The sequence below is a fragment of the Drosophila willistoni genome, chromosome 3R (genome assembly GCF_018902025.1).
Source record: "Drosophila willistoni isolate 14030-0811.24 chromosome 3R, UCI_dwil_1.1, whole genome shotgun sequence".
NCBI lineage: Eukaryota > Metazoa > Arthropoda > Insecta > Diptera > Drosophilidae > Drosophila > Drosophila willistoni.
This window is the reverse complement of record NC_061086.1, coordinates 24,638,833-24,652,598: the sequence shown is the minus strand read 5'-3', so window position 1 is coordinate 24,652,598 and position 13,766 is coordinate 24,638,833. Positions and strand designations below refer to the sequence as shown.

Genomic DNA, 13,766 nt, shown 5'->3' with positions numbered 1-13,766 from the left:
TAACATCGACACTTTCAAGATAAGCTGGATATACTACCTGTGATTGAGATTTATTTATCTAATCATTTAATTATTATCTTAGATTTAAAGTCTGGGCGGAATTGCGTCGTTCTTTTTTATTTTTTGGATTTTGGATAGTTTGCAGCTAAAATATATCAAAATAATTTTATATAGTGAACATGAAGTTTACGATCCCCGATCGATAGTCAAATACAACGCATAGAAGACCACAATCTCCAAGGGATCAAAGGATCATCAAATGGATTTGTAGATGCTAAGGCGCTAGCCAATGGGAAGCATTTTATGGCACACGCCATTTGTTTTAGCGGAGAACGAAAAACCAATTCTATATAATGGCCAATCTACATAAAAAAAGACCAAAAATCAATGAGTGGAATAGGGAAATAGGGGATGGAGTGTTCTCCCTTTGAGTCAGGATGCTTGCCAGTCCGGGATTCAGCCACCCCGCATAAATTTGCAAATAATGTAAGGATAAAAGTAAAAAAAAAAAGAAAAAGAAACATAAGTAATGCACACAAATGGAACGACTCAAGGAACGGCAACGGGACTGGATATGGAGCAAGGAAACGAGGAGGATGGAGGTAAAATGAATGGGGGAGCAAATAAAGTTCCAAATCATGAACCATACAAAATGAAAATCCACCCTCAAAAAAAGTTGCCAATGATTCCCTTTTCCTTTTTTGTTTTTTCTTCCTTTTTTCTCTTCTGTTTTTGTTTAAGTGTGCAAAAAAAGAGGACGCAAAAAGCATTCAATATGTGTGTGGATATACATGTATGTATGGGTGAATTGTTTGTATTAATGTGCGTGTGTGTGTGTGTGTGTGTGTGTGTATGAGAGGGTGTATATGGGTAGAAACTGTTTCGCTTTGTTTGCAAAACAATCAAAAGCGAACGAGTCGCCATGTTCCCTCTCAGCCTCCCCCACAACCTATTCCCGTTGACAACGTTGGCGACATTAAATGTTGCTAAGTTCTTTCCTTTTTTTTTGTGTTCTGTTCCTCCCGTCTGCCTTTGGCAAGCGAAAAACCAATTTCAAGCATATTTTTATGAGTCCTCTGTGTGTGCAGGACGAGAGGCGCAGCAGCTTTATTTTATTTTGCAAACGTGCGCCCACCGCATCTGCCACGCCCCCAAACGTTCAACTGAGCCATGTGCTAGACTCTAATAATGTTGCATGCCAGCAAAAAGCGGAAGAAGAAACACAGTGGAAAACAATCGGTAGACTAAACTAATCAACATTACCTTTAATTCTTTAAGCATTTAAATCTTTAATTTTTCATTGCATACTTCGTGGGATTCATGTCTTTTTAGCAAATTATGTGGCATCTTTTCGGCGCAAAGAAAAGTAAGGAAATCGTTTTGAATTTGTAACATTTACATACATATATTCTTAAAGTTTCAACCCAAATATTCGACCAGCTACATTATTTATTTGCCTTTTCACATTTCTCTCGAACATTTTTTTGCTTTTTATGTGCCTTTTTAGCAAATTACAAAAATGCGCCATTTCTGCCATTTTTTCTTTCTTTTTGCGTTCAACCGAATACAAAACGGGCGCCTATAAACCAAAACCAACAACAACCAGCCAGCATACCCACACACACACACACACACACAAAACGGAAATGGCACACACACACACACACACAACCAGAGAGAGAACCAAATATGCAACATTTTTTATATGTTTCTGCTACACAAAACTTTTGCGCAGGCAGGATCATAAAATTTTTTTCTGCTGCTGCTGTCACTTTTTTCTTTGCCCCCTTTGCTGTTTTTGTTGTTGCCGGTTTGTGGCAAGGCTTTTATGTGACTCTGTATGTGTGTGTGCTTTTTATGACCCAATATGGCCGCCACAGAGCGTCGAACGTGTTTGCTCCTGTGTCCTCCTGTTTCCCTCTCTTGCTCTTGCCCGTATTGTGAGTTTATGAATTATATAGATTTTTATGCGGTCGCATATTATTTTTGTAGCCATTTTGTTTTTTTTTTTTGCCCCCATTCTCTTTTTTTCTCCTTTTTTTTGCCTTCCTTTGTTGGGGAGCAATAAAAATGTCTTTTTATGTATGTACGTATATATGTATGTATATGTACGTAGATACTATTGGGTCCTATCTCTAAACCAAGATCTTTTGACATAGATGTTTATGAATATTTCTTGTAGTTCGGTTCGGGTTGGTTGCCTCGACTTCTATATGTGTTTTACGAGGCATATTTTGGCGCTGCTTTTATTATTTCTATTTCCATATATTACACTCTATATGCTTTCATTCTTTCTTTTTGTGCTTCTTTTCTCGTCTTCTGCGTCTTGTACAACGTTTTGTGTTGTGCTTTTGTCATTTTTGCATTAATTTTGCGGGTTTTTGTTGGTCCGCTGCTGTTTATTCCGCATAAATAATAAATATTTTTGGTTATTGCGTCTGCAAAGCATTAATATTATTTCCAACACATACGCACACACACACTCTCATACATACATACATATGTAACTGTGCGTGTATGTATGTATGTATAGTCCTGCATCCTGTTCAACGCAGGAACTCATGGCCGTGAGCTTTAATTTTGGCTCATTTTTCGTTATCAAAACATTATGTTTATGTACGTGTATTTGTTTTTGTTACTTACACACACACACACACACACACACAGCCACTCACACAACCGTAAATATTTGCAATTAAATATGCCAAAACGCAAAAACAGGACACTCCCGCTCTTATCTCTCCTCTACAGGCTGATGCAGTGACCAAATTAAGGCATAGCTCATACATCTAAAAATTGAAAAACATTTAAAATCCTATTTAATTTTTTTTTTCTTTGTTTACTTTCAAATTTTTGCCCAAATTCTATTTTGCCAGCTTTTGAATGAAATTTTAATTAAAATTCACCAATTACAAAAACTGCAGTAAATTTTCTAAATTCATAAAATTTGCGACTACCTATTCCAAATGTACATATGATCAATCCAAAAATCATTCCTTGTTATGTATGTAACAAACAATTTGCTTATCGTATGTAGTCCCGCAGTCCACTTCAGATATGATTTTTTGTATCAATGTCTAACTTTAAGTGGCGGTAACTTGGCTACCATCTATCTATGCTTTTTACCCCTAATCATATTGTGGGCACAGTCACACAGATTAAAATGCTTTGTGACTTTTGTATTTACCATTACTTAGTGACTCAAAATCGAGATAACTTACTTCCCCGCTCTGCATCGCAAAAAGTTTTCATTACATACACTGAAATAAAACTTCTAAATGGTCTTTAATAGCTGGTGATACGATACGATAAAGAATACAAAGTTCCATCTTTTAATCACCCTTTAAAAATAAAATTCACCAAAACAAAAATGTTACAAAAAACGGAAGTCACAAGGGTCGACCCCCTTAAACCTTGTTTAAAAAGCATATAAACAAATTAAGTGCAAGTGCACTCGGAATATAATGCCTCATGGCGAATAAGGCCAATGAACAAATTGTAAATCTTATCAGTTTGCCTGCTAGAATGGATTAAATGTGTGGCTAAGTGTGGACAAGGGGCAGCTAATCGTGTTGCTTAAGCTGATTCGATATGTGGAAATGTATGTACTTTAAATTCAATTGTAGTGTAATTGAGTGAGCGAGTGGGGAAGAGAATTCAGAGCGAGCTTTTTGAAAAGGTAAGACGATTTGAAGAAGAGTGTTCTAAAGTCGAATTTGGAATGCCCTTGCAATCCATAGGGCATACAAATACATAAGAATAAATAAATATTACTGCACAAAGGAGTACTAATGCCTAAATGATGCCCATTCTTGGCTATATAATTATCATTGATATATTGATAGATATACATTTAACTCTTTGAGAGAGTAAAAAAAGACATTATCGTAGACGTTTAGTTAGGAGATGCTTCCTTCTATGCATAGAGTATCGAAGCGCCGTTATCACTTATTCTCATTTGCACACAACGAAAGTTGGACAAACATGTCCATTATAGAAACTGGCGTCCAAGCGGACAGTCGCAATAAAATTAACGAAACATAAAACATCATTGTATCACATTAAGGAAAGGATATCGAAATATGGCAGATGACAATGAGCCAACAACACTTCGTGAGCAAGACCAAGGAGATGTAGACGGCGAAACACTTCCCGAACTTCAGTTTGTTCGTGAAAAGCTGCAACGTTTTCAATCACATATGCTGCAGGATATTGAGAAGCAAGTCTCCTGTCTGATTGAGGATGTACTTCAGGGTATACGGCAGCGTGAAGTGCGTGCCCACGAGTTTCGGCAGTTTGAAGGTCACCATGAAACATCAGACAGACGGCAAGTCAGCAGTTTCAATACCTATCACAATCGACAGCAAAATACTTCCACAAAATTAGCAAATCAATCTGCGTCTTTCTCGAAAATGGATGTTAATGATAGTCCAAAAAAGGGCACAACATCCACAGCGAGAATCAAGGGGCGACTGCCCGATAAAGTGTTTGTGGCCCGAGATTCGTATCTTACTGCTCTTCTCGAGGTTGCGCATATGCGCACCATTTATCACATATTCTACATTATTCTGGTCATGTTTCTGCTCAATGTGATCTTTCATGATTATTTTGTGGAAGGACAAATTAATTTCGCTCTGGGCACATTTCGCGGAGGCCTCCGGAGATTGCATTGGGTGATGGGCGCATGGATATTGGAGCATATATTCGTGTTGGCTCTGTACTATGCCTTTCAAGGTTGGGCTTTAGTTAGGCATAAGCTCAAACCGCAAGGTAAGTCTGACTTCCTGTTCGAGGATAAAGCCATTAATTGTGTTGTCTACCACAGGGTCGCTGCAACGGTTTTGGTCTCACAGTTGTCTAATTATGTACATCAGTTCCCAATTGGTCTTTGGCTATGTGTCCTCATCGCTTTGCCTCAAATTCCAATTGCCCTTCGTCAGTGCCTGCGTGTTGCTGCTGGAGAGTACGAGGCTCCTTATGAAGATGCATGCTTTCGTGAGATACAACTCACAACGAGTGTTGTGTGGAAAGCAAAAAGTTGATGGAGTCGATCCTAATGGGAACGAGAACGCAAGCTTGTCTGCTGGTCGGCCCTTCATTCCGCCTCTGCAGTGTTATGTCTATTTCCTGTTTGCTCCCACGCTGATCTATAGGGATAGCTATCCACGCACGTCGCATATACGCTGGAAGTTTGCCCTAAATCGTCTTTTGGAGGTGGTAGCTGTTGCTTTCCTCTATGCTTTCATACATGAACGTCATATAGAGGAACATTTCGGAAAGTTTGGTCTGGAGCCAATGGGAGCCCCGCAGCTGATAGTCAAACTATTTGGCATGATGCTACCAAGTGCTGTGATCTTTCTTTGCGGATTCTATCTAATTTTGCATTCCTGGCTGAATTTCACCTCGGAGCTGTTGCGATTTGGCGACCGCATGTTTTACAAGGACTGGTGGACTTCACACAACTACGATGGCTACTATCGTAATTGGAATGTGGTTGTCCATGATTGGCTGTACGAATATGTCTACAAAGATGTCTATACGTATGTATTCAAGGGTTCCAAGCTGGCTGCCTCGTTGCTGGTTTTCCTGATATCAGCTTTAGTGCACGAACAAGTATTAGGATTCGCCCTACAAATGTTCTTTCCCGTCATGTTTATCCTATTTTTTGTCGTTGGCGTTGCTTTGGTGTTTCTCATGCGGAGTGCTCCCAAAATTTTGGGAAACATATTCCTGTGGTTCTCTCTCATCTTGGGCAACGGCATGCTTATCTCACTATACGCTATGGAGTACTATGCGAAAAAGAACTGCGATCTGAAGTATGATAGTTGGAGGGATCACCTCGTGCCGGCCATTTGGCGTTGCTATAATTAATTTTTAAGAATTGTTTTAGTCTGTTTTGTACACTTTTGGCGTACACATGATATTGTATTTTTTTTTAGTTTTAATAACCTTAATGAAATTAACAGGAACTTATCGGAAAATTGTCCACTTAGTGCTAATACCAGTTTGATCCTCTAAAGCTATTGAATTGGGAAACTTATTTTACATCAGAATGTCTGATCTTATGGAATACTATCGATGGAATAGCCTCTTGGCTCTTTATAGACTTTGAGAAAACACTAGCCACACACGTTGGCAGTAGCTGGCCCGGCACCCGTCTGTGTTTGCGTGGCCACCTGTGGCTGTGGCTTTTCATCAACGCGCCTGCGACGGAACAGAATCACATGCGGCTCCGGTGCATGCATCATATAATGCACCCATCCTGGACTCTGCTGTACGCCCAGATTACGCCATTCGGTTTCTGTCATCAAGTGAGCCTTTGGCACATGTTTAGCCAAGTCGGCTGGTAATATAACGTGCCTGAATTCAAGAAAAAGGGAAAGCGTTAACAAACTTTACCTTCATTCGGTAACCAGTATCACTCACCTGTATTCGAATTTCTCATCGTAATACTTCTCAGAGTACTGGATTTGATCGGCAGGCATACCTAATTCACTAAAACGATAAATTTAAAAACGAATATAAAATGTTTCAAAACAATACAAAATCCAAATAGAATCTAAGGATGATAAAAACTTCGATAACTTTTGCTAACTATTGCTCTTAGTCGTGTAAATCGTGAACGAATCACATTACAATTGGTCGTAACGGTCTGTTTTCAATTAGATTTATTTTTACTTCTCATGGAGAAAGTTTTCATATTCTTCAAACATTTTAATTGTCTTATATGTGAACTACTAGTGCTTACGTACTTATTTTCAATTAATTTAAATTAAAGTCGCAGTAGCAAAAGTGGACTGTTAATGTGACTCCAGACTATCGCTCACCTCTGACATTATCGATAACTTGAACACATTCTGGTGTTGTTCTCTCCCTCTCTTACTCCGATGTTTCGCTATGAGAAAAGTTAAAAATACAAAATATATTATTTTGCAACTGAATTAACCATAAAAGACCATAGCAATTATTAAATCGGGTAGAAATCAGCCCGCCAGTGCTTTGTCATTCCGTGTGTGTGTGTGTGCGTGTGCGTTTTGTCCAGCAATTTGTTGTTGTTGTTTGGATGTGTGCGTGTATGTGAGCATCGAAGCAGTAGCAGAGTGGTAAAGAAAGAGGCAAAAGAGTGCAGAACAGAGGAAAAGTTTTTATATAAGCTTGAATATGTTTTTCAAAAATTTACATATATCATTCTGATATATGTAAGTAGATAAATGATGAGGAACGTGTTTAATATTAGCATACAGTTCTGACACACACACGCACACACTCGCACTGAACAACAAAAGGAGACTCCCATGACAACCAGCCAGCATAACAACAACAACAATAAGAGCTACTATTACGATAAGTAAATGTATATGTATGTACATATGAGAGCCATTGCTGGCCCAGGCCACAATTAAAAATACACCAAGAGCGCCATTAACGGTATATCCCCTCTTTCCGCATTTCCTTCCAGCCGCCATCTAGACATACCCTTTCGCTTGAATGGGCGCGTGCTAACATAAGAGAAGACACCTGCTGCTGCAGCCTATTGGAAATTTGGATAGAAACCCTCACTAAACCAACAACAAACTAATAGATCAACTTTAAACCGAAAATACGCTGCTGTTGCCGTTTTTGTTTCTGCTTCAAACTGTTCCGGTGACAACAGGCAGTAAAGGGTACGCCCCCGCAACCCACCCAACTCCGCCCCGCCGACGCCGGGTTGAAGGGAACCATAAGGTTTAGCCAGCAGCATGAACGCCAGCCTCATCTATGAGATACTTATGTATCTAAACTCATTCTATTTTGGCATGTACGCCGCCTTCGAGGTGGGCGTGGGCGTTCTAAAGGCAATCAATTTGAATTACGGTGAAAATGTCTTATCACGTGAAGCGAGCATACTACTATCGCTTTGCCTTATTGAAACAGTACGCATTGTCTTCGGACGCAAGAGTAGTCTAAGTGATCGTGGTGAGTAATCGATTCATTGAATTTTCCTCATATTCAAATATATATACATAAGTATATATGTACATATATGTAATTGCTTGACCGATGATGACATCGTGCTAGTAAAAATATGGTCTGTGGTCCCAGTGGCGACGGCTTAGCCATTTTGTTCGTTATTGTTTGGTATTTACCGAACCTAAGCGTCATTCACACACTTCACCGCCATTGTCTCGCCCCGACCATAAACAATAAATGTTTCCTAGCCGTCAACACGGCGTATGCGTAATTATGTCAGCCTTGTTGGTGCACTTTATTAAGCATGGTATGTTTGACTAGCACAAAAATTGATCATCATAATAATAATTTTTATTACCATTTTAGTAATTTTCAATTTTGTCATATTCAGTTTTTACTTTGTCCTACTAAAGACAATTTGAATTCCATTTTGAAAAGTTTTAATGCAAATTATAAGGTATCAAAGAACCTATTCTAAAATTCAAACATATTTTAATGCGCAAATTTTGTCTTTGAGGTTCTCGATGGTGATAAAAATATAGTGTGCTTGTGGATTCTTTAAGGGATTATTTATATATAAAGGAATTAGTTCCTTTATTAGATATAAATTATTAGTTTTAATAATCTCTTATAATTATAATCTATTGCTTTATACTTATCTCTCCTTTTTATTCTTTTATGTTTATATTTTTACAGGCTGGCAAGCAACTGCATCCGTAATATTAACACTGCCCAGTCTTGCTATTGTTATCTATTTATGTTGTTTTCAAACCTATGTTCTCAAACTCGAAATTATTCTGAGTGCCTTAATGATCACACTACAAGGAGCTGAACTAATTTATGCCAGCATTTTTATTTGTACAATGTGTCGACCCGTTACCTACACCTAGCAGTTGATCAATCACGTTGCCATTAACTGGCCAACGACCACGAAGACGACCAATTCAATAACAATTCTAGGAGCACGAACAGGAGGCAGCATCTGGATTACTTATTATCAGCATCACCATATTCACATTCAACAAATTGGTTTTAAATTTGAAAACATTAATATAGACTTAACACAAGGCGGCAACTCCACCACTACACATAACATTTTCAAGAGATCCAACACTCTATATAGCGTCAATAGCTTATAGTAGTTAGAAATTAGAGAACAAAAACCAAAATACGCTGGCGTATTCCTTCCTCAAATTCATAGACCCACACAAGGAAAACCGTAAGATCGACTGGCAAACCGCATAAAAAGGGGACGTCAAATTATTTTTACTAACTGCATTATGATAATTTTTAACAAAACCAGGTAAGTTATATAAACCGTATATAAATATATATAGTATTTATCCGTTGCCACAATCACAACGCGTCCGTTTCGATCAAAAGCTGCATTTAATTTAAATTCACATTAGACTGAGCAGCGAAACATTCTTTTGTCCGGCCTTTCTCGACGGTGCTTCGTTGTTGGTATTTATATACATGCTTATGATGGTCTAAAATTATATACGAACTGCACTAGCAATCTCTCTTAGGTGCAATGTACACTTCTAATTCAAGTGTAATATATATGGGCCACTGCGAATGCTACCCAACTGAGACGACAGGGCCGTAGCATTTTCATTTTTAGGATGGCAGTCAGTTTATAAAGAAAAGATCCCAAATTATTATACAAAGCAAACACCATAAAATTGAAAAAAAGAAGTAATTTTCTAAGGAAAGTAAGTTCATAATGATTTAGGAAATCGTCTCGATCAATATAAAAATTTGTATTTAAAATTTTTCAAAACTATATGAATCCTTTTGGGTCTGAGCAGGTTGGACATAGATCAGTTTAAACGTAAAACGAAAACGCGCAACCCAAATCTAAACAAAGCTAACCATAAAAAATATCAAAATCTTCCATCTATACGACTTTCAAATACACTGTAGTTAAAATACGACTAGAAAGGAACATCCTTTATTGTGCGATCTTCTCTAATTTCTAAAGGGTTATCTGACAGTTTTGGGAACTATTTTCATTAACATAATCTATACGAATTGCTATAGTTAATTGAACCTACGTGGACGAGGCATACAAACGACCAAAAAGGCGACAACGACCAACACATAATTCAAATAAATAACAACAACACACAATTGCGCAGCGACAAGCCGTAAGACGGTGCGTCGGTGGTGACTCTTTGCTCACACGGCTGCGGGCAGTCAGATCCACATTATTACACTGGTCAGTCTAAAAATATAGTGCCCAACGTGAGCAACTTGCGCGCTTGTCTTCGTACCGAGATCCCATCATTGTGCACACTGCCTTAATACAGATTTCACTTTTTGTCCCAATCCGGTTAATAAAATGCCACCAAAACGTCCACCTCCGTTGGTTCCCAAGAAACCAAATCCTAGCATGAACTATGAGGTGTTAATCTATTTGAATTCGTTTTACTTTGGCATGTTTGCCTGCTGTGAGATGGCAATGGGACTGCTGAAGGCGATCAATCTTAGTTATACGGGTCACACGCTAATGCAAGATTCGGCAGTAATGATTAGCTTTATAGTTTTGGAGACAATACGTCTGATAATGGGACGCAAGGGTTCATTGGCCGAGAGAGGTACACAGATCTCACTCATGTTCTCTATAAATATCTAAATTTAGCGACAACAAAAGAAAAATAAAATAAATAAATAATTAGCAAATGTACAAGGTATTATTAAATTTTCATTTCATTTTAGGTTGGACAGCAATACTATCGGTTTTTCTGACTGCTCCCTGTTTCCTGGGTGTCTCCTATCTTTTGTTGCTACAAACCTACCGATTGCGTCTGGAATATTGCCTGTGCACGCTACAGATTGCCCTTTATCTGACCGAAGTTTGGTATGCCATAGTCTTCGTTTTCTCACTATGTCGTCCAGTAACTTATGATTAGTAACAGTAACAACAGCAACAACTCGAAACATTTATACATCTATTGTACTTTAAAACTTAAAAAAAAGAAACCAAAAAAAAAAAAGAAAACCAAAAACTAGACTTTAGCACTTAAAAGAAAAGGAATTTGAAAGCGGCACTTGACTTGCTCATGCCCCCTTAAACAAACCAAAGAAAAAGCCAACAAACAAACAAACAAACACTTATGTATGTAGTATATACATATATAAATAATTATAAATAAGATTTATGGATAAAATTTAACGGTTTTATATACAACAAACAAACAAATTGTTAACATTTAAGCATAAATCGGAACCAATATAAGACAAAAGAACAAAACCTTACACTTGAATCATCAGATACAAATTATATACATTTGCTTTTTTCTACAATTTATAATTTAAACAAAAATAATAACATCGTTTAAGTAACTCACCTACTCATAGTCTCACATGTATTGTAAATTGTGCTTTAACTCATCACAAATCAATAGTTTAAATGAGAAAAAAACAGAGAACATACTAATCATTCAAACGACCCACAAGAAACTATAGACGATGGTGTGTACTTTACTGAAAGAATACTTTATATAAAACTAGCATGTAGCGTATTTAACTTGTTCAAGACGGTACTACAACAAAACAAAAAGGAAAAAACCAAAAACCACATGAAAAACCAAAAATTAACAATTTGTATAATGTTAACTAGGCTAACACTTTCTTCTGCCTATTGGCAAACACAAACCCATCACACACAGACACACACACACACACAAGTCCCAAAGCTCAATTGTACCCCGCCTATAAGGTAGAGAGCGCTATCCTAAGAATTATGAAAATTGAATGCTAGTCAATAATTATAATTTTTCATTACATCAATAATATCGTTAGCTGTTCTGGCTAAATGGAAGACTATAGATAGATTGTAATGCATGTAAGCAAACTAAATAATAAGTTCCAGGTCGTTGTGACGAAAATACGATATAACGATTGCAGTTTTGAATGATACAAAATGATTTGTAAAACTTACAATTCGGTAGTCAGAGCAGCTAGCTGTGCACATCTAATTTAAATAGAAGACCTTTTTGTGGTTTCAGAGCGAACAATTAGCTAAGCACAAAAATATTTAATAAAAACAAAAAAAAATAGGTCAAAAACTATTCTGAACAAACCTTACAATCTTTTAAAAAGCTTTTCAAACCAAACAGAATTCAGATTACATAAGCCTTTTGTGGTTTAATTTTGTAGCATAATTGATGAAATGTTAACATGTTTATTTTTTAATCAAAACAAAATCCAATTAATCCAATTTAGTTGAGAAATTCAAGATTTTATCGACATTATTTACATTTGATGAAAATACCAATTAAAAATTAAAACCAAATCGTTTGTATATGTTTTCAATTTATTGCATTTTTTATCTGCATTCTATATTGTATATATATTTTGTATCTGGACTTAAGAGATAAATGACCTGTCATCCTGTATATTTATATTGAAAATTTTGTACCGTCGATATAATTTTGTAAATGCCTTGTCGTCGTTCTATGCATTGGAGCAGTCGTTGTCTTCATATGCCTTGATCTGATTCTCTTTGATTTGTAGGTCTTTGTGGAAGAGTATCTCATTATGGATGGCATCTTCACGTTCGCGTGCTATCTTCAGTTCAAGTAGATCGAGCCGCCGCTGCTCGATCTGAAGACGATAGCGATGCAGTTCCTGCTGCCGTTGGCGGAATGTTGGGAAGCCAGTGTTTCCATTGAGGGCTTGACTGGCACCAGTCGATGGCTTATTGCATAAAGCTGGCGTTGAGGAAGTGGAGCTGGTTGCGTTACCAGTTGTAGTCACCTTGGAATTAGAGCGACGCTTGGATCCGAATTGGATTGTACGCCTATTAGCCACGGAAGAGTCACAACTTGGGCTGGATACATGGACACTGATCACTTCGGTTCTGAAACGTTGCTGCTGCTGTTGAGCTGGATGGCTATGAGAGACCGAATTGCTGGCATTGGACAACTTAACGACAGGACTATTTTTCGGGCCCTCCAAGTCGCCGGAGCAACAAGAATCCGTGTCATTCTGTACTGATGTAGGCATGCGCTGGGCAAATTTTGGTGCTACCTCACGCACCACGCAAGACTGTTGCGGCGGCAAGCTGCAGGACTCCATTTTAAAGTCTGTCATCATTTGTTTGGAACCTGCCTGATGATCTGCACACCGTTGCAATGACTCGTGGGAAGGTTTATAACGCAACCCCAAATTGGGTTTGTCGAGCGAAGAGTGACCCTCTTGGTCCTTACTATTGTCTAACTGCTTTTCAATGATGTTGCCGAACAAATGCTGCCAGTAGGTGGCTACACGGTCTTCCGGCAGGGAAGTTGCTGAAGTCTGTGGGCTGGACATAGCCACATTTCCCTGTGTGGCCATCTTTCTACGCATCTCCTTCATAATATGCAACCAATTCTCATTGGCCGAGCGTTTTGGAAAGCTAGTAGATACCTCCTCATGCTGAGCGGAGGAGTTGGAACTGGTTTTGGGCTGTACTGTTACACATAAACCGGGAACCGGGGAACGCCTGCAATTGACCAGAGAGTCATATGTTTCCTCCTCATCATTTTGCTTCCACATAACGCGACGACTGCTGCTCGACAAGGATTGTCCAACGGTCTCTTCTACAGCGAATGGAGTGTGTAAGAAGTTCAGGTACGTTGCTGATTATAATAATGACCTTACCACACTTTTGATTTTTCTCCATTGGGCCGAATTTGAGCAAAGTAAGATGTTGTTAATTTTGTCGCTAAAATTTCGAACAAGACTACACAATTATGTGTTAAATGTTTAGCACCTGAAATTTCGTATTCTGAACGGGAACGGGATACTACAATATGGAAACAGAAAAT

At 38.1% G+C, this 13,766-nt stretch overlaps 5 protein-coding genes across 7 annotated transcripts; 3 read left to right on the top strand and 2 right to left on the bottom strand.

Annotated features, from left to right (window-relative positions):
• Positions 1-3,989: 3,989 nt before the first annotated feature.
• On the top strand, positions 3,990-5,981 carry LOC6647984 (sterol O-acyltransferase 1). The gene is made up of 2 exons (XM_002069944.4): positions 3,990-4,770; positions 4,826-5,981. Exons 1-2 carry the CDS (start codon positions 4,083-4,085, stop codon positions 5,869-5,871), a joined length of 1,734 nt encoding a protein of 577 aa, XP_002069980.1. The 5' UTR covers positions 3,990-4,082; the 3' UTR covers positions 5,872-5,981.
• Positions 5,885-6,893, bottom strand: LOC6647985 (cyclin-dependent kinases regulatory subunit). Of its 2 annotated transcripts, XM_002069945.4 has the most exons (3): positions 6,828-6,893; positions 6,427-6,495; positions 5,885-6,360 (listed from the first exon to the last, which is right to left on the bottom strand). In XM_002069945.4, the coding sequence occupies exons 2-3, from the start codon at positions 6,483-6,485 to the stop codon at positions 6,120-6,122; spliced, it is 300 nt and encodes a 99-aa protein (XP_002069981.1). In that variant the 5' UTR covers positions 6,486-6,495; positions 6,828-6,893; the 3' UTR covers positions 5,885-6,119. The 2 variants fall into 2 exon arrangements, with proteins under 2 accessions (XP_002069981.1, XP_046869611.1); XM_047013655.1 differs by lacking the exon at positions 6,828-6,893 and having other exon boundaries at positions 6,427-6,564.
• A 389-nt stretch (positions 6,894-7,282) lies between these two features.
• On the top strand, positions 7,283-9,017 carry LOC6647986 (transmembrane protein 216). Of its 2 annotated transcripts, none has more exons than XM_023178873.2 (3): positions 7,283-7,348; positions 7,460-7,956; positions 8,647-9,017. In XM_023178873.2, the coding sequence occupies exons 2-3, from the start codon at positions 7,740-7,742 to the stop codon at positions 8,838-8,840; spliced, it is 411 nt and encodes a 136-aa protein (XP_023034641.1). In that variant the 5' UTR covers positions 7,283-7,348; positions 7,460-7,739; the 3' UTR covers positions 8,841-9,017. The 2 variants fall into 2 exon arrangements, with proteins under 2 accessions (XP_023034641.1, XP_002069982.1); XM_002069946.4 differs by having other exon boundaries at positions 7,294-7,360.
• A 1,191-nt stretch (positions 9,018-10,208) lies between these two features.
• Positions 10,209-12,250, top strand: LOC6647987 (transmembrane protein 216). Its single transcript, XM_002069947.4, has 2 exons — positions 10,209-10,550; positions 10,672-12,250. Exons 1-2 carry the CDS (start codon positions 10,295-10,297, stop codon positions 10,863-10,865), a joined length of 450 nt encoding a protein of 149 aa, XP_002069983.1. The 5' UTR covers positions 10,209-10,294; the 3' UTR covers positions 10,866-12,250.
• On the bottom strand, positions 12,176-13,741 carry LOC6647827. The gene is made up of 2 exons (XM_002069948.4): positions 13,600-13,741; positions 12,176-13,538 (listed from the first exon to the last, which is right to left on the bottom strand). The coding sequence occupies exons 1-2, from the start codon at positions 13,619-13,621 to the stop codon at positions 12,412-12,414; spliced, it is 1,149 nt and encodes a 382-aa protein (XP_002069984.1). The 5' UTR covers positions 13,622-13,741; the 3' UTR covers positions 12,176-12,411.
• Positions 13,742-13,766: the final 25 nt, after the last annotated feature.

Bases quoted from the DNA above. Each gene is read 5' to 3' on its own strand.
- LOC6647984 (XM_002069944.4), top strand. From the start codon at position 4,083: ATGGCAGATGACAATGAGCCAACAACACTTCGTGAGCAAGACCAAGGA. The intron at 4,771-4,825 runs GTAAGTCTGACT...TGTCTACCACAG, and splicing joins GCATAAGCTCAAACCGCAAG to GGTCGCTGCAACGGTTTTGG.
- LOC6647985 (XM_002069945.4), bottom strand. From the start codon at position 6,485: ATGCCTGCCGATCAAATCCAGTACTCTGAGAAGTATTACGATGAGAAA. The intron at 6,361-6,426 runs GTGAGTGATACT...TCTTGAATTCAG, and splicing joins GATGAGAAATTCGAATACAG to GCACGTTATATTACCAGCCG.
- LOC6647986 (XM_023178873.2), top strand. From the start codon at position 7,740: ATGAACGCCAGCCTCATCTATGAGATACTTATGTATCTAAACTCATTC. The intron at 7,957-8,646 runs GTGAGTAATCGA...ATATTTTTACAG, and splicing joins GAGTAGTCTAAGTGATCGTG to GCTGGCAAGCAACTGCATCC.
- LOC6647987 (XM_002069947.4), top strand. From the start codon at position 10,295: ATGCCACCAAAACGTCCACCTCCGTTGGTTCCCAAGAAACCAAATCCT. The intron at 10,551-10,671 runs GTACACAGATCT...ATTTCATTTTAG, and splicing joins GGGTTCATTGGCCGAGAGAG to GTTGGACAGCAATACTATCG.
- LOC6647827 (XM_002069948.4), bottom strand. From the start codon at position 13,621: ATGGAGAAAAATCAAAAGTGTG. The intron at 13,539-13,599 runs GTAAGGTCATTA...CATTCGCTGTAG, and splicing joins GGAGAAAAATCAAAAGTGTG to AAGAGACCGTTGGACAATCC.